Consider the following 20,217-nt stretch of genomic DNA (forward strand, 5'->3'; position numbering starts at 1 on the left):
ATAAAGTTCGTTTTTGAGAAAATCATTTTCAAATATCAAGAAATTAATTTGATAGGCAAAATATTGAATATATTCATATTATTAATAGGCGATAATCTCTCTGAAATTAATAATCTTTTACGCAACACTTCCATTAACACCGGTTCAGGTGTTTTCAAGATTAATTTAAATAGACGAAAAAAAATTTGAGCCGTCACGGGACGCCTGGCAGATGTGAAACATCGACATTATTTTGTAAAAGTAATATGCAGAAAAGAACATATTGTGATAGGAACTAAATATGTCATAATGATAAAATAAAATATTACGATTTTTTTCCAGATAACGATGACTATTTATTGAATTCGATTGCGCATGGCGACGCGTCGCCACACCGTACACACTACTGCATATAGACTGTATATATATACCATCGTATAGCGTGGCGACGCGCCGCCACGGCATGCGTCGCCACGCCAGAAATCGGTTTTACGTGCGGCTATAGATGTTTCACATCAAAAAAAGAACATTTTTTTTATAAGTTGCGTATGAGTCTAAGATTAACTTCAATAACAGCTAAGCACTTTGAAATGAAAGAGACGCGATTAAATTATATATTTATATAGCGAAGTAAATACGTAAGCCTATTACTGTAACAGGAAAGTAAACTTGTCGCGTATGAGGAATTATTAAGCTCGCAGTAAGAGCACCATATTAGTGTAGATCTGTGTTTCTCAAAGTCGAAAATACCTTGTTGAAGATATACTTGTTATGGCGTTTGTGGGAAAAATGATGAGTGATTTTTTACAATATATCTAAAATCGACACAATTTTGGAAGTAAATGTCGTGAACTTTGAAGAAAAGGCTACGAAGGAAGTAATTTTAAATATTTTATTGTTTATGTTATAATACGATACGGTAGTTATGATACGATGACACGTAACCATTTAATCATGTACTAATTTTGTAATATTTTCTGTTCTATAATACTTTCACTTATGGCACGTGTACACGCACGCGACACACGTGCACTCTTGTTTTATTAAATGCTCCGAGGAAGTGTAACTTCTTACGTGCAAAATAAGTACACATTTCTCTTTTTGTGGGTGGGACTCAGAAATTACCCTGCTTGAAAATTTTGGATAGCGCTACACAATAACTGATTTAAATTGTTCAGTAGACGAAACTTTGAGCACCACTGGTGCAGATGAACAAGACGCTGCCAAGGCGACAGTATCACGCCTTTGTGCTACTGTGCCAGATTATCTCGCTTCTGTTTGTGTATACTGGAATAGTCTACTTTTGTATTGTGTCACAATTTGCCTTATTTAGACATCATTATGGTTATAAGCTTTTATTTAACTTGCTTTGTTAGTTAGTTCTTATTTGAGAGTCAAATATTGCGAATATAGTTATGCTGAACAATTGAGCTGAAACTTTATGTACGTAACTTTACACGATAGGTTTGGATGATGCATGCAATGCATGATTAGGCGGTGACGCCCTAAATTAGCCGACCTATTATTTTTTACTAACCCCTATTAAATGGGTATAAAGTCAAAGGGTGTTTTATGAAGAATATGAAAAACAAAAAAAGTAGAGAATTATTATAAAAACAAAAAACACTGATTGCTTAAAAATATAGCCTGTGTCACTTCAAAAAATTAGAATCCAAAGACACCTCATAAGTTATAATCCGTTAAAACAAAGAATGATACATACATACATACAATGTACGTACATAAGCTCATAAAACATTAACCTCCGTAATTGAGTCCAAAAACTAAGAATAACTTAACACTAAAATAGAAAAAGAGTTTTTTTTTATAATATAGGGGTAGCAGACGAGCATGCAGTCCACCTGATGGTAAGTGGCTTCTGCCGCCCTGGACATCTGTAATCAACGGTTGATAGGATTAGATATGATCCTGAGGTCGGCCACAGATGCACCGCTACCCCTCAGGACTGGAACGCCTCGGAAAAGTACGTCTCCCTTATCACACCCTTCAAACCAGAACACAGCAGCGCTTAACACTGCTGTTATGAGGTAGAAATGCGTGTGGTGGTGATGCCGCCGGAGTCGAACCACAAAGGGTTTTACCACATTTAAATGGTGGTAATGGATGGTTCTGAAGGTAGACTTATATAACATTAAAATTTATTTATAGTTTCTATTACCTATCCAGCCTACTGAGTGTCGCCAGCTTTTGTAACATTCATACGCCTAACGGTCACTTTCCGCATATGGTGCGCAGGTTGCCCTATCTATTGCCGTATGCTGTGAATGACAATTTTCTGATCAGCATCTAGGTACGTTCGTTCTTAGGGTTCCGTGCTTAAAGGGTGAAAACGAAGGCCTTTTACTAAACCTCCGCTGGCTGTATGTCAGACTGTTACAGGATTTTATCACTTAAACCATAATAGATAGTCACACAATTTTTACAAATACTGTTATACAGTTTATTATTGTGGTCGCTATAACAATAAATAAAAAAAAAACAGTTGAAAATAAATGTGGGAGGCGTACAAGAAAACATTAGCAAAAAGCGGTTATTTCAGTATTAAAAACAGACATTCCAATTTTATTAATTTTATTTATATTTATATATATATATAGATGATGGTTAGGTTAGGTTATTATTATGATCTAATAGGTAAAGTTTAAATTTCACTATGTATTTACTTACACAGCTGATATAACAATAAATACTAAAAATACAAAGTTAATCAAATAGACGTACGGAACCGTCCATGAGCGAAATCGCCTCGCATTTTACCAATTATTCATTCGATCCAATAAATAATCATAATTGACATTTTGTAAGTGTCCTCGTAAGCCTATACAAGATACATAAATAATACTTTTAATTTCTTTAATGATCAATGAATTATGTTACATTTGGCTTAACACACATGACATGTGTTGTTGAAAATAATGGAGTTAAAGGTGAAGTCCATTTAGGTAATACTCCAAAGAACTCTTGGCATGCAGGTTCCATCTCGATACTTTTCCTCTGTGGTAAGGGAAACATATTTTTGCATAGCGTTCCAGCTTAGTCCTCAGGGTAGCGGCGCGTCTGTGGCCGATCTCAGGAAGGAATTTAATCCTATTTGAGGTATCCTATATTATGGCGGTAGTAGCCACTTACCATAAAGTTATCATGCATTCCAGTTCATGAAGGCTCGTTCGCTACTCCTTTATTATAGAAAGAAACTCGTCGGAAGTAATAATTAATTAGTATGTACACTACGAAGCATCATAGGTTTCTTTATCGGTCCTTGAAGGTGCAAGGAAGTTCCCCTTCAGTATTAAAAGACTGAGTTGTAGGGTAGTAGTCCCTTCCAAGAGGAAAGGACTACTACACTACAACAAACTACAACATTAGAAGGTCTAATCCACATTGGAGATGCGTGATTTTGTTCTCCAGTGCTCATAACGAGAGAGACTCTTATCCTCCAAAAGGACAGTGAAAAGTCTGCCAATATACAAAAATTTAATGACAATTTCATCGCAATCAACTGATGCGACTTCTACGTAGTACAAAACAAGTTAGATTGAAATTCGAAACGATCTTACAGTCCTCACGGTGACCAGGGTCCGCCACATATGGCGCGGGCGAGTCCTGTTCGCTTGCCGGCCGGTTTGTGTGTTGAATGATAATGGGGATGACACCTGGATAGCAGGATAGGACCTTCTAAAATGCTTAAATGATATTAAATGAAATTGAAACCTTTGTGTGTAATTACAATATGGCATTTTTTGTTTTTCAATTTGTGAATCATTTGTGATGAGAAAACTTCTTTAGCACCTTATGATTTGAAAGTGGATGAAACGAAAACTGACACTGAAAATAAATAGAGACACACATCTATAGGACTCGGTCTGCGAGAGAATAAGATAGAATACATTAAACAGTGTTTCTGTTAAAGTTTCTGTATCAATTAAAAAAGCACAACGATATAGATTAACTACCTAAATATTTTTTCGTAGTTAAAATATCGATGGTTGATGCATTCTCTTTAAAACGTATGTGAATGTTTCCGAGGCTATGAAAAACAGTACTTAGGCTGTTTACGTACGAAATAATTAAATGGGCTTAAACCACGACTTTGATATCGCTCTATTCTTGATTTAGTGCAAGCTGCCTGCAATTATAGCTATGTTAAAGACTCAATATTTAAAAATCATCGTTTAATTTTTAAATTCCCTGTAACACACCGAGAAGTCCCTCGCTACATGGAAACGGGTTGCTGTCCTCGAAGCGGGGGTGTGTCGTGAATGATAATGCACATTACAAAGTACATATTATTATACAAAAACCTTACTTGCTGTGTTTATTTTATGTTGAATAGCTTGTGTGTGGTTAAGTTGTTTGTGCTAGCGCATGTTTTAAACTGAACGCTGTAGTTTTAAAGCAGAATAAGACGGCAGAAGTGAAGATTGAAGAGTTATTAAAAACTACTTAATAAAAGTTTGCTATTTATTGATATTCTTATATATAAAATTCTCGTGTCACAATGTTAGTTACCGTACTCCTCCGATACGGCTTAACCGATTTTCATCAAATTTTATATGCATATTCAGTAGGTCTGAGAATCGGCTACTATCTATTTTTCATACCCCTAAGTAATAAGGGTTTACCCTTAACATTTTTTATTTATTTGGCAACACAACGTTTGCCGGGTCAGCTAGTTTTAAATTTTTTTTTTGCCGGAACTAGTATACAATATATCTTAAATGTTAATCACCATATTAATAATTTCGTAATCCAACTACTAATCTAGACGCACGCTAGTGCTTCCACCAAGTTTCGGTACATATTTATTTGATCACTTAAAAGTAATTTTGAAGCGTCGTCTTCAAATTTTTGGCTAAAATTACCTATGCTTAATAAACACTGTTCAGCGTTTAAAAAAAGAAGATTATTAGTACGACACAGATTAATAAACCGCTAGAAATAAATTAAAACATTGTATCTGCTGTATTTAACATGAAAATAATTACTCTCCTACCTATTTCCTGGCGTCTCCCACTGAAATTGCTCAAGATTGCAATCCTATCTCATTAAGTCAATTTATTTAGCCTCGCCTTGCAATCTGTTAATAGCAGGTGTTAGTCGTGGGTTTATTTTGTATAATACAAGCTCGGCAGACGTTGTTTTTACCTGTAGGTGTCGCTATATTCTTTCTATCTTTATATATATATATTTCTTATGTGCGTGTGTATGTCCCTGAACTCCTAAACGAGTGGACTGATTTTGATGAAATTTGTTGTGTGTGTTCAAGGGGACTTGAGAATGGTTTAGATTCACAATTTAGTGGCAAAAGGTTTTTTTTAATTAATAATTAATTCGTCAGTAGTTATAGAATCGGAAACTATGCATTTGATGATTTGTAGCAAAGTTGTTTTCCAAGAGCCCACGAGCGTTTGGGAGTTGGTAAGACCAATTTTCGACAGATGGCACCACTGTCATTCCAATGCAGGTACAAATTTTCCGTTTTATGTATGTCATATTTATTATTTCTTTAAAATGCAGGCGAAGCCGCGGGCACCACTAGTGAACATATAAAGTAGCGTGTCAGACCGGCTGTTGGCGTGGCGACGCTCGGGAGACGAAAGTCACTCGTCTCTCTGTGAAAATTACCATAATCAAATATTAACTCAATAATATTAAAAACTATATTGAGTAAAACATTTACTTAAATTTGAGTAAAATTCTAATCATTATAATTATTTTCTATGAGAATAAATTAAAATTGTCGGCATCTATTATAAGAAATGTTGGTACCTACTACAACTATTAGGGAAGCTAATAAGTATGTAATTATTGAAATTAAATGTAATCTATATTATTTTTACATAATGTAGAATTACAGTCTGTAATTTCAATGTTTATCGATTACAATGTAACAAAAAACAATTATTTCCTCTTGAAATATTACTCTAGTATACCTATTATATATTCTAGTACAAATCTATATCTGAAATGAACGATTATTATTCAGCATTCAGAAATTTACATAAAGGTTAGGTTTATCTCTATATTTTCATCGACACGCGATGTTTTCAACACCTGTTCTTTTTATATACTAAATTTAGTTAGTGATTTTTTTGATTTTGTATATTAAACTAGTTGGATAGTATATTGACATGCAATTTACTTTATTTTATGCTAGTCACATAGTCATTGAAGCCTTTGATGAACTACAAATATAAAAGGCGTCATAACAAAATCAAAGATGCATTTTATACGCAGAAGTACTTTGAATTTGGTAGAACCCTTTGTGGTTCGACTCCGGCGGCACCAGCGCCACACCTATTTCTACCTAATAACAGCAGTGTTAGGCGCTGCTGTGTTCCGGTTTGAAGGGTGTGGTAAGGGAGACATACTTTTCCCAGGCGTTCCAGCTTAGTCCTCAGGGGTAGCGGCGCACCTGTGGCCGACCTCAGGTAGGACTATCTAATCCTATCTGGGGATGATTACAGATGTCCATGGGCGGCAGTAGCCACTTACCATCAGGTGGACTGCATACTCGTCTGCTACTCCTATATTATAAAAAAGTACCATATTTAAAAACAGAATAAGGCACGCTGATACATTGATGCTGTAAATCAGCAATAAGTGTGATTCAACACCTGTTTTTTTAATTTTCTCAACTTTCTTGAATATAGTGAATTGAGTATTCACCCGCCTTTGAAATTGTACTTAGATACTCTGGAAATCCTCGCTTTAAATTTTGTTGAATAAATACTCTTTATAATATCGGCTAACTGCTTGTAAAAGTCCGTGCAACAGTTTCAGACATTTCCCGGAACAAACGCAGACAAACAGACACACAAAATTTAATAATTATTCTTTTTTATAGTTATAGTTAACGAACATATACGTCAACATCATTTAATTGTCTAGATAATAAAGTTTAACATGGACTTAATGTACTAAAATGTATTATAATGTCTTCTTTGTTCTAAATATAAACAGACAGCGACAGTCCCCTTGCGTTGGATTAACAAAATAATACCAACCCTATTCCCGTACACTACTCACTACATACATACAATACATACATACAACATACATAATCCATGCCCGTTGATCGGCGCGTCTCACGCGACGTTCGCATTTTAATGTCCATTTGTTATGTAATTTTTAATATTAGTAAATTACTGTAATTAATTCTAGTCGGGCGACCATGTTCGTGAAGCGTGGTGCATTTCATTCTTATGCACTGTGACTTTAATACATGATGAGAATTCTCTGGTAAAATTGTTGCTTTAAAAATGTATAAAGTTGTTTGTGATTTTCTATATAGGGAGCTAGTGTCGTTTATAAAGCTTCATATTAATATGCTTGTGACTACTGTGTACGACATGAAAATATAAACATTGGTTGTGATTTTTAAATTAGTATACTAATATTTTATAGTATACTAAGTATTAGTATACTAAGTAATATTTTCATCCCCTATTTTATACCCCTGGGGGTAGAATTGATCAAAATCCTTTCTTGGGGGATGCCTACGTCATAACATCTACCTGCATGCCAAATTTCAGCCCGATCCGTCCAGTGGTTTGGGCTGTGCGTTGATAGATCACTATGTCAGTCAATCACCTTTGAGTTATATATATTTAGATTGCAGGGTGTCAAAACATTATTATAGATGTATTGAAAATGTTTGTCTGTCTGTCAGTCTATAATCTGGATGTATTTTTTTAATATTGCACTTAAATGGGCTTATTTGCTGCAAATGATTGCGGTATAAAACAAAAACAAAAGACGTTTAAAAATTCGTCGCATATGGGGTTATATGTTTTATTTTATTTTATTTTATTTATTGAAGGAAAACTTACAGCTAGGAATAGTACATATACAAAGGAGTAAGTAAATGACAGCCATTTAAAAGTTTCCGCAAATAGATAATACAAGCATAGTAAATAGGTAAAGGATCGGTAGATACATAGATGGTCAAGTGAAGTTAGAGCATGAGAGATAGATTTTAACAAAGCAATAACGAAGATATAAATAAATATAAATTGAAGAAAATTTTACAGTTAGGAAGTGAAGAAATCTTTTGTCAATTTACGCTTGAGTTCAGAATCGGAGGTATGGTATAAATCTATATCTATATTATTTGATATATTGTTAAAGGATCTACAAGATCTTACCATGAAGGAGTTTTTCCGGTACTTACTTTTGACCAACGGTATTGATAACAGAGTCGGGTCACGCTTGTTAAATGAACGTACTTTCAGTTGTATTTTGCTTAACAGTTCAGGACTATCTATAGCACCTCTGGCAATTTTGAAGAGAAATGATAAGTCAGCTATATTTCTTCTAACAGATAGCGGAAGGATATGAAACTTTTTACAGCGTAGATAATAATTAGATATATGTTTATTAGTTTTAAACTGTAAGAAACGTAAAAAACGATTTTGTATGCGCTCTAATCTATCGATATATATGTTATATTGAGGATTCCAGATTTGACACGCGTATTCCAAATGACTGCGGACAAATGCACAATAAAGAATTTTTAGAGTTTTGATATTCTTAAAATTTGCTGCAATTCTTAAAATAAAACCTAGGGCTTTATTAGCTTTCTTAATAACGTCTTCTACGTGATTATCAAATATTAATTTGGAGTCAAAAGTTACACCCAAATCCTTGATGGAGTTAGTTCTGTTTAACAATGTATTATGTATCTTATAGTTATAAATTATAGGATTGGGTTTACGCGTAAAAGAACAGACAAAACACTTTGATACATTCAACTCAAGTTTATTGAGGGAACAGTAGGTTTCTAAGTTGTGAAGATCTTGTTGAAGAGTAGTACAATCTGTAATATTGGTAATGGGGCATAAGATTTTCATATCATCAGCGTATAGGATAATTTTGGATGCTTTAAAAGACGTGTTAATATCGTTAACGAAGATGGCAAACAGCAAAGGGCCCAAAAGCGAGCCCTGCGGGACCCCTGACGATATGTATACAGGTGAAGAATTGTAGCCATTTAAGACGACTATTTGACTTCGATTTTTGATATAAGATGCGAACCATCTAAACAAATCACCTCTAATGCCAATTATCATAAGCTTCCTTAACAGGATTACGTGATCTATACGGTCAAAAGCTTTGCTGTAGTCCGTATAGATCACGTCTACCTGCATTGGATTTGACATATAGGTAGATATATAGTCAGAGGAGACAATCAGATTAGACACAGTGGATTTATTACTTAAAAAACCGTGCTGTTCATCAATAAATGTATTACGCAGGCTAGGGTATACCTGATTGTGCACAATTTTTTCAAGTGTCTTTGCAAATAGGCAGAGTTTAGAGATTGGCCTGTAGTTTTGGATATCGTTTTTAGGCCCTTTTTTATGAATTGGAGTGATGAATGCTCTCTTCCAAATATGAGGAACTACGCCTTCATTTAGTGAGCGCTGAAAAAGTATACATAACGGTTGAGTAAGCGAGCCAGCACAGCGGACGACGAAGATTGGGGGAATACCATCCGGTCCCGCTGACTTATTCAGATCAACAGCTTTTAACAGTTTAGACACCTCCTCACCATTAACCTCTACGGTGTTGACATCAGAACAATTATCACTCAGAGGCAGACTATTTGTGTCAATATTAAACGTATCAGTGGTCTGAAGAAAATTAGAGTTAAAAAAATTATTAAACATTTCACATATTTCTGCACCGTCACCCGATGACCGGTTTATGTACTTCATATTAGAGGGATATGTGTTTGAGAACTTCTTACTTTTGACATAATTCCAGAAGGTTCTTGGTGAATTACAAATATTATTTTCTACAGCCTGTATATAATCATCAAACATGGCACTTTCCAAACTTTTAGCACGATCACGTAATAATGTAAATGAATTTAAATCCGATAAATTACCATACTTCTTATATTTACAGTGAAATTTATGTTTTTCTTTTAAGATTTTAATCAATGGGGTTTTATACCAGCGAGGAAATTTAGTTGTATGTTTAAACAAGGTAGATGGCACATATTTATTTCGTAAAACTTCCAATTTGTCATAGAACACAGATACCGCATCCTCCACTGTTCCCCTCCGAAGAGAACCCTCCCACTCAACACTGTCCAACTCTCTACAAATTGAACTATAGTCGGCCAGGTGAAAAAGATATTTAGTTCTTGGGACAACAGATAACGTACGGTGTTGGATAAAGTCAGCGGAAATACACAATGATTTGTGGTGAGGATCTTCAGGGACTAATGGATCGCAACACATCTGGACGTTAATATGGCTATTACAAAATACTAAGTCCAGAATTCTGTTATTACAATTAGCGTGGCTGTTAAATTGTGATAAGGAACATAAATCGATAATATCAAAGAAGTCTGATTGAATAAAACCTTGTGTATTTGTAGCATGAAATGAATTCCCATCTTCCGAGGCTTTCCATGTTAAATTAGGTAAATTAAAATCCCCTACTATCAAATATTCATCAGATAAGTTGTTTAAAACAATATCATGTAATTTTGTGTAGAAACATTGCAATTGTGTCAGTAATGAGTTTCCCAAGTTTTCATTACATATGTATACAACACAGAGATTCAACCTAAGATGTTTTTGTGTCGTAGCGTGTTTGAGGTTTAAAGTTACCCACAGATCCTCAGCTGTGGAGCACCAGTCAACACGTTCGTGGGCGACTATGGTACGACGAACGGCGATTAAAACACCACCCCCTAAACTTTGATTAGTATGAGCATAATCCCGGTCACGCCTCCATACGAGGTAACGGTCGTCAAATAATTCATTATTACTAAAGTCACTATTAAGCCACGTTTCCGTTAAACAAATTATGTCGAAGTCATTCAGTGCAATACTACTATATAAGCTTTGTGCCTTTGTCCGCAAGCCACGAACGTTCTGATAGTAAATATTAAACATTATTACTGCAATATTTTAGAAAAATAATAGGCGCATACGTATGATGAAAGTTATTAAATATTATATTTACAGCATTTAGTATCATTAAAGCAGAAGAGATGTTTCGTATTTTAAAAATTTTAGAATATATACTGCCATTAATTAAACAGTATAACAAACAGACCAAAGAAAAGCAAATTAAAGACGCAAGGTGCCAACAAAACATACACTTAAGAATATAAGCATAAGATCGAAAAAATAAATAAGTACCGCAGGTAGATGCATCGAGACCCGAAGCGTAAATAACAAATGCGATAACAAGCAATGAGTAAGCCATACCTGCGCTTCCCAACCTTCTCGTGCACATGAAAAATATTAGCAATAGAACTAGTGTTATTAACTTATTTTCTTCAGATCCGTTTCTGTTTTGATCAGGATAATCGGTGAGGTGGTGTTCTTTCGAACAAATATTTTGCAGTTTTTTACCCACACAAAAGCAAAGTTCCTTTCCTTGGCGAGGCCTTTCGCCCTGTTTAGTATTTTCTTATGAACTACTGTTAAATGATCATTAACAAATATCCTATTGGAGCCGTTGAGGCCAATGTCCAATGGTGTTAAGGATTTGCATTTCTTTGCCGCAGACACAAAGTTGTCCCTTAGGTACCGATTGTGCAAGGATACAATTATATTCTTATTAGGATTGTCGCCATGCGTGGGCACACGTGCAATGTAGTTTATCTGCTCATTACTGACGCTTACATTGATCTTAGCGGATATCTTCGAGAGTATATTATATAAATTTTCTGAATTAGTGCTCGGTACTCCCTTGATTTCGATGTTGTTCAATCGAGCCCGTTGCTCACTTTCGTGGGCTGTGGTTTCGAGAGCTTCTAACCGTAGTTGTAAGCGGGCTACGTCCTCTTTAGTCTTCTTAAGAGTCTGAACCTCAAGATCAATTTCAGATATCCTTCTTGTGAGTCCATCAACCGAAGTGTAAATATGATCTAACGAGTTTTTTACGTCTGATATTTCTGACTTCAGCGATTTAAGGTCCGTTAAATCTTCTTGAATGCTCCTCACGGCAGCTAGCAGTTGAGGTAGTGATGACATTTGGTCTTTGAGGCTACGAAGCTCCACACTGACACTGTCCAGGTCACTTGTTGCGAAAGGACTGAGGCTGGTGGGCGATTTACCGGGAACTGGGCTTGCAGCTCCAGTTTTACAGGTTATGCATTTCCATGTGGCTTTTCTGTCTCCCAATTTCCTGTAGCCTACTTCAGTGATACCTGCACAGGGGAAGTCAAACTGCTTCGAGCACAAGGAACATTGAGCACCATCTCTCGCTTGAACACCGCAGCGACCGCACGTAAACATAATTGCAGAAAACTAATACGAATAAATATGTTGAGGTTGAGAACCGTATGCAGTTGCGTTAACGCAGGCGCGTGGGGCACGGGTGTTCGAGTTGTCGTCTACCGACCGACTGACCGACTTTTACTCTTTTTTATATTTTAAGATAACCATTATAATATGTATTCGGCGAAAATTCAATAGGCTGATAACAGGCAGACGTAGGAACAACATCTACTAATAAAGTTCATTTCTGTACCCTTACCATGAGTTTTTACGTTTTGACAAATATGACTGTTTTGGTATTTGTTTACGTATTGGCCCATACGACTTCCTAGTTCTGACACAATCCGCTAGGGGCGCTGATTGGAATTTGTATGGGCAAATACATAAATAAATACCAAAACAGTCTTATTTGTCGAAACGTAAAATCTCCTGGTAAGGGTATTGTAATGACCTTTAAAAACAACCATTGTAACTTTAATTAATGTTAACAACATACGAATAAACCTCATTACGGCTTACTTATTGCTCCAGTTCAGGCTATTTACCTTTACAAATAATTCATATGTAGCCTGAGGTTCTCAAAGTTCACGCTATGGACTATTTGAACAGATTCATATAATATTACGTAAAGTTTAGAACTAGAGTGTGCGGTCTGGTGAGTTGCTGACCACGAGACCGACTATTTGAAGGGGATGGTCTGATTAAATTCAGTGTGGGCACAACTTTATGCTCATATCTAATCTATGTTATGAGTAGGAATGAGATGTTAGTAAGGCGCTTATTGATTTGTTGGTATGCATGCGTCCTTATTCTGCGGTGTGGTGGTGGACAATAGTTCTGGTTATTTCTCAGTTATTGGGACATACCTGTACCAAGGAGTGGGATGCAAATGTTTAATAATTCCCACTTTGCTTTTTGAAAATTCAGATTTTGATAAATATATCTTATATATAAAATTTTCGTGTCACAATGTTAGTTACCGTAATCCTCCGAAACGGCTTTACCGATTTTCACCAAATTTTATATGCATATTCAGTAGGTCTGAGAATCAGCTACTATCTATTTTTCATACCCCTAAGTGATAAGGTTCTTTCACCCTTAACATTTTTTTATTTATATGGCAACACAACATTTGCCGCGTTAGCTAGTCTCTTTATAAAATACTGCCATAATTAATATCTGTCTTTTAAAGGTTGAATAAAGTGACGTCAAAATAGGTTAGGCATTTTAGATAACTTAATTGTTTTATGCTGATAAGACTTTATTCAATTAAATTTTATTAGTTAATTAAATTACATAGAACTCGCGTAACAAACAGGAAAAAAGTATTTAAGATATTTGCTAGTTCTACATTATTATGTATTCGAGGTACGCTTTAGATTCGCAATAGATATTTATACACACAAACATATATATTTAAACACACACTTAGTTCCATTAGTATTTTCTGAGTATAATGTTACACGTTAAAGTTAGTTTCACCATTTATAACTCAAAAAGGGCTGTTCCCAATGACATTCGTCTTTATTAGTAGTATATCGATGGCTGTACCGATTTTTACGATTTTTAATTTATTGCATTTGTCTGCTTCGGAATTCGCACAATAATCATTAAAATATTTGAAAAAATCATTAAAAAAAATTAAGACGCGGATGAAACCACGGGGCAAATGGTCATAAAGAGTTACAATAAACTCATTTTGGGTTGTACAAAGTTCACCTAGACATCCAGTTATTTACAAATAAACCGTATCCATATTATCATGACCTGTCTATTTGAGACCTATAAGCTTACCGGCATATGTGTAATTCGATCAAGCCAACATATTAATTAGGTACAATATAATCGCTTCAAGTAATTCTGCGGCTTAGTTATTAAGCTAATAACGTCATATTATCGGCTTAAATTTAATTAGACAATCGAATAACGTTAATGCATTCTAAATTTGGAATCCTCCCTGATCCGGTTAATTTGTGTACGGTTATACCGGACCTAGATGTTAACGGAATATCCCTGTCGTTTCGGGACCAGAATAGGGTTATGGCATCCCCTGCCTGTCGTAAGAGGCGACTAAAAGGGAGCTTCCGGGGTTGCGGGTGGCAAGAGTGGGAGCTCGAACCGCCCGGCCAGCGGCCCCGGGAAGGACGGCGGTATGTGTGGTCGCATACTGTCGTACGCATCAGACGGTGAGGCGAGCGCCAAGGGCAACGTGCTAAGAGGGCTCCGGTTGCGTTCCTTTGGAGATCCCGGAGTCCTCTACGCAGCGCCGAGGACGGCCACCGGGGGGGTTTTAGTGCGGTAAGAATCCCACATAACCCTGCGTCGCTCCCACGACACGGTGTGCCTTTGAAGGTTTCCCAACGTTTCCTCGTAAACAAAAAAAAGATAAGTCGACAATAGGAATAATACAAAATTACAAATAACTTAAATAGGAATATTTCTTATTTAAAAATAACTGACATTTTTATAATTTAACCTCACATAAAAACAGGAAAAACTGAACACGGAACAAGATATTTGTTACCTAATCCAAATGTTGCCTACTTTTCCGTGTGGAAATACCGTCTGCTATGCAAGGGGTTACGGGACCGACCCCGTGTCAAGTTATTAAATTATGATTTAGATTAAAAATTAATCTAATATATAAAATTCTCGTGTCACAGTTTTCGTTGCCATACTCCTCCGAAACGGCTTGACCGATTTTGATGAAATTTTTTGTGCTTATCCGGTATCTATGAGAATCGGCCAACATCTATTTTTCATCCCCCTAAAAGTTAGGGGTAGTACAACCCTAAATTTTTTTTATTTATATGGCAACACAACGTTTGCCGGGTCAGCTAGTTTTGTTTATAATAATATCCACAACTTGAAATCCTGTGGGGCCACAAGTGTAGGCAGCATTTAAAGATATTACGTACATATGTAAATATGAATTATAAAAATTAACAACCTTGTGTAAGATTAATATCTTACACAAGGTTGTTAAGTATATAACCCCAAATACGGTTACCTAGTACAGTATGCGACATTAATAAAATTTTACGAGTATTCAGCCAATGAGCCCGGCAAAATCCGTAATATAAAAAAATATGAGGGAAGTCCCGGAATTCCTAAAGCTCATCAAATGTAATGTCAGCGTATCCAAGTCAGTCGATCTCAATTAGTCCTCGGAATCAGACGGGAGTAGCTTATGCTGTTTAAATGAGAGCACAACAATTCCGCTTGGAAAATAACACAGGACTTGTTTCGCAATACATTTAGCGTATATGGTAAGCTAAGAAGCCTATTTCTGCATATTAACAGCTGTTTGAAGTTTGAAGGGCGTCGTAAGGGAGACATACTTTTCCAAGGCATGCCAGCTTAGTCTTCAAGGGTGGCGGCGCGTCTGTGGTCGAATTCAGGTAGGAATATCTAATCCTATCTTGGGTTGATTACAGATGTCCATGGGCGACAGTAGCCACTTACCATCAGATGGACTGCATGCTCGTGTTGTTGCATGTAATGAATCTTTTTCTAAATCTTGGGTGTGTCCGCTTACTCACATAAGTTATAAAATTAGGTAGGTACCTTCGTGTAATGCCTAATATTTTTGACCGGACATTTCAAACCCGAGCACGCTCTGTCGCCTAATATTTCTTTGTGTGTTAATTTATGTTTTTGTGTAACATCCGTCATATTATGATTTTACTGTGATACGACCAAATGGTTATAAGTCATTCGAGCGATTTGTTTATGTTGCGCATTCATTCATATGCATAAGCTAAATTGGGCAGTTGTATTTGCACATGGAATAAATTGAATTTTGAAAAACTTCATCATCAACCCATTATTGCCCTACTGCTCGGCACCGGTCTCCTCTCAGAATGAGAAGGATTAGGCCATAGTCCACCTCGCTGGCCAAGTGCGTATTGGTAGACTTCACATACCTTTGAGATTTTTTTTAATCTCTCAGGTACGCAGGTTTCCTCACGATGTTTTCTTTCACCGTTTAGCAAGTAATAATTAATTTCCAATACACACATAATTTTGAAAAATCAGAAGTGCCTGCCTGGGATTTGAACTTCGGACCATTTCATCAAGAGGCCAGGTTTTTTAACCACTAGGCTATCACTGCTTTTTGAAAAATTAGCTGTGTCATAAAACATTAATGTAACAACATAATTCATCTTTGTAACGGTAAATTGATTGGACTTTTCAATATGGCGGATACCCCAACATACGCGGAATAGTTATTTTTCTAAACCCTCGTGATAAGAGTATGAAATGGAAGACTTTTCTGTGAAGTATACGAAAACGTGTGCTTTTTTAAACTGTCTTACAAATTTAATGTTTGATATGGAAATATTTAAGATCCCCACGTATAGATAAAAACCGTGCATGGGATTCCACCGAGTACAAATACCTAAAACAATAACCACGTGGCAAATTAGCAAATGGCATCGCTCTCGCACCGCTTCCTCTACATTTCCACCCCGAAAATTGTTGTCGCTCCAACTTTTGCCACATTCGCCTTTATGTACCAACACCGCAAATGTAAGCATTCAAGTCGGTACGACTGTGAAGTGTACGCCTCGCGATTTTCATGTTGTCGTTACCTCAGATCAAAAAGACAGACTTCGCTTCTCGATTAAAATGTTTAAGCGAACAAATTCTGTCGATTAGCTTATTTCAGTATTACAACTTCTTCCAATTTTAAAGATATGCGTGTATTTTAATGTACCAAACAATATTTAAGTATACCAAGTTTTCCAATTTGTGTAGATTGCACATAATGTAAATCAGATTCAATTGCCAATAATAAACAAGAAAAAAAAACTTAGCATCTGGGACAAAATATTGAAGTTTACCAAGTTCTGCTGATTTTACGTTTATGCAGTTTACGCACGTGCTTACAGTGCAAATCATATCGATTACAATCAGTACAAACAAGAATATTTTATGCATCGATACTTTGTTATATGCATGATATTATATTATGCTTGAAATAAAATGTCATAAAATACATAAAGTCACCAAATATCATTCGTCATCACATAAAAAGTTTAGATAACGAACACAAAAACCACCAAAGCTTTCAAAAGCGCTCTAAAACTGCAAATTTTGCTTTAATATTAAGTAAAGCGTTGTCTTTTATTTTTAGTCTGAGATCGTAACGTTATAACGTAGTCTGTAATATGCTCGTCTGTGTAATTAGAGTATGCTTAGCTTTTGTTTACATTTACATTGATGTACAAAAGGTTTGCGTAAGAGGTTACCGACCACGCGGTTATGTTTTTTTTTAAAGTACGTATTATAAGAATAGCAAACGATCCTGGAGTCTATCTGACGGGTGATGGAATCAATAATCAACCTTAGATAGTTTCGTCACTGTCCTAACTATCATCATCATCATCAAACATCACGAATTGTGTATGAAAACATTTGGCCAGTGCGGTAAGCTATGGCCTAAACCTTTATCAGCAGTGGGATAGGCATGGATTGATGGAGAGCATAATGTCTGCCGTACTGTTAGTTATATAGATATTAGAAGATGGTAGAATCCTTTGTGGTTCGATTCCGGCACCACCACCACCGCCGCACCAATTTCTGCCTAATAAGAGCAGTGTCAAGGCCTGCCGAATTTTGGGGATTTTTGAGAGACATACTGTTCTGAAGTGTTCCAGCTTTCCACAGGGATAACGGCGTTTCGGTGGCCAACCTCGTAGGAATTTAATGTTATCTGGGGTTGATTACAGGTGTCCATGGGCGCAGGAGCCACTGACCATCTGATGGAATGCATGCTCGTCTGCTACTCCTATATTATATAAAAAACGGATAAAAATGGATTGATGTAGAGCATAATGTTTGTCGACTTATTAATTGTATACATATGTAATATAATGCAATATATAATGCAGGATTGATTTGAACGTTTGTCAACGACAATGAAACAAAAGCCGTAACGCTTTGATGCGTGTGCGTGCAGGAGATAGTGATGTGAATTGCATGAGTCGATTATAAGTTACATTCCTAAGTATTACCAACTAATGTAAATCATTCGTTTCGATAACTTTCCTATTTCCTATTTTAAGCGGTCGCTTTCTCGAACGGACTTATTTGTGTTGTAATTGTTTAAATTGTTTTTAGTGTTATCGACTCAAACCACTGTCCCACTGCTGGGCACGGATGAGGGGGTTAAGGCCAAAGTCACACGGTCAAAGTGCGGTTTTGTAGACTTCACACACCGTTATGAAAATTCCTTTCCGAAAGAATATAATTTTAGGCGTGTTGGTTTCGTCAAATTATTTTTCATTTCAATAAATGAAAGTTTTTTTAAAAGAAAATCCTTTTATTTCATACTCATGTGGGTGCAAACAAATTATTGGTGCGCTATATTGGATTTACATGGTAACATTGCTAAGCTAATCAAATGTGTCATCCAAACCAAGTGTGTATGCAAAATTTTAGCTCAATCAGACTTGACCCTCACCTTTCAAGATTTGGCCCTCACACACATACGAACTAACAAGGCGACTTTATTAAAATTTGTAATAAAATAAATTTTCATAAAAATCGATTCTATAAAATACAATATGTATTTCCGCTCAAGATGTTTCGGTTTAAGAATTCCACTCGCGTTATCCAAGCACTAGTGGTTGTTGGCGCCGGCTCGTATTTCTCCGTCATGTTATTATATCGTTCGGCTGTCGATGCATCAATGGCGGTAATCCGACACAAACCCCGTTAGATAGACGACCATTTTAAATTCAAACTAAAATATAAAACTAATAAAAAAAACTACATATTTAAAAACAAGGTTATAAATAGCGTCATTGCATTTCGTATTAAATGAGAGGGGTTTCGTAAAGGAACGCTTCCATTTAATAAACTTATCAGGGTTGTCTTAGAAAAATTAGAATAACGTCCCAAGTTAGGTGATCATGCATTGTCATCCAAACCAAGTGTGTATGCAAAATTTCAGCTCAATCGGATATGACGCACCCTGAATTTTTGACTCTCACACAAGGTAACTAACAAGGCAATTTAAAAAAAAATGTAATAAAATTTTTATTACATTTTTTTTTTCGAATCGATTTTATAAAATACCATTTGTATTTCCGCTCAAGATGTTTCGGTTTAAGAATTCCATTCGCGTTATCCAAGCACTAGTGGTTGTTGGCGCCGGCTCGTATTTCTCCGTCATGTTATTATATCGTTCGGCTGTCGATGCATCAATGGCGGTAATCCGATACAAACCCCGCTTGATAGACGACCATTTTAAATTATATTTTGATATCAGCGATAAAACTTGAGGCGATTGTATACCGAAGTTGCTGCGTTTATAAGATCTAATTTAGAACAGCAAAAATGGCATTGAGTATCGTTAGCAAAAATGTTGTTGTAAAATTTTTATGTTAGGGTTCCGTACCGAAAATTGTAGCAACGAAACCCTGACACTAAGAGCGTTTTCACATTATCCGATCCGATATCGGTATCGGACGCCGATACGATATCGGGGTAAGTAAAATGTATGAAACATGTACCTGCCTTTCACATTGTCCGTTCCGATATCGGATATCGGAGCCGACAGCGATATGCTGGCGACACCATCGGACGCCCGTGAGCCGTCGGGCGATAATGTTTGTATGTGTGCTCTACGTGTATCTAAATTGTCTCTGTGTGCGTAGAGCCCGATGCGCGGCGGCCATTCGAAAAAGTGTGTCTTGTTTCTTGATACTGTTTGTGAGATGAATTAGCAAATAATTGAATGTGGATTCATCATCATCATCATCATCAAACCATTACTGTCCCACTGCTGGGCACGGGTCTCCTCTCAGAATGAGAAGGGTTAGGCCATAGTCCACCGCGCTGGCCAAGTGCGTATTGGTAGACTTTACATACTTTTAAGATTTTTTTTTATAAATCTCCAGGTATGCAGGTTTCCTCACGATGTTTTCCTTCACCGTTTAAGCAAGTGATAATTAATTTC

The 20,217-nt window shown here is 36.2% G+C and overlaps 2 protein-coding genes across 2 annotated transcripts in view; one reads left to right on the forward strand and one right to left on the reverse strand.

Moving 5' to 3' along the window:
- Hs6st (heparan sulfate 6-O-sulfotransferase) overlaps positions 1-20,217 on the forward strand; it is a 229,021-nt gene that overhangs the window by 6,017 nt on the left and 202,787 nt on the right. The gene's annotated exons all lie outside the window — the stretch shown is intronic.
- On the reverse strand, positions 11,289-12,357 carry LOC140747398 (uncharacterized). The gene has a single exon (XM_073079829.1). The coding sequence runs from the start codon at positions 12,264-12,266 to the stop codon at positions 11,289-11,291; it is 978 nt and encodes a 325-aa protein (XP_072935930.1). The 5' UTR covers positions 12,267-12,357.

This window comes from Epargyreus clarus, unplaced genomic scaffold (genome assembly GCF_041222505.1).
Source record: "Epargyreus clarus isolate Ecla_fem2 unplaced genomic scaffold, WU_Ecla_fem_2.2 ptg000014l, whole genome shotgun sequence".
Classification (NCBI taxonomy): Eukaryota; Metazoa; Arthropoda; class Insecta; order Lepidoptera; family Hesperiidae; genus Epargyreus; species Epargyreus clarus.

Bases quoted from the DNA above. Each gene is read 5' to 3' on its own strand.
- LOC140747398 (XM_073079829.1), bottom strand. From the start codon at position 12,266: ATGTTTACGTGCGGTCGCTGCGGTGTTCAAGCGAGAGATGGTGCTCAA.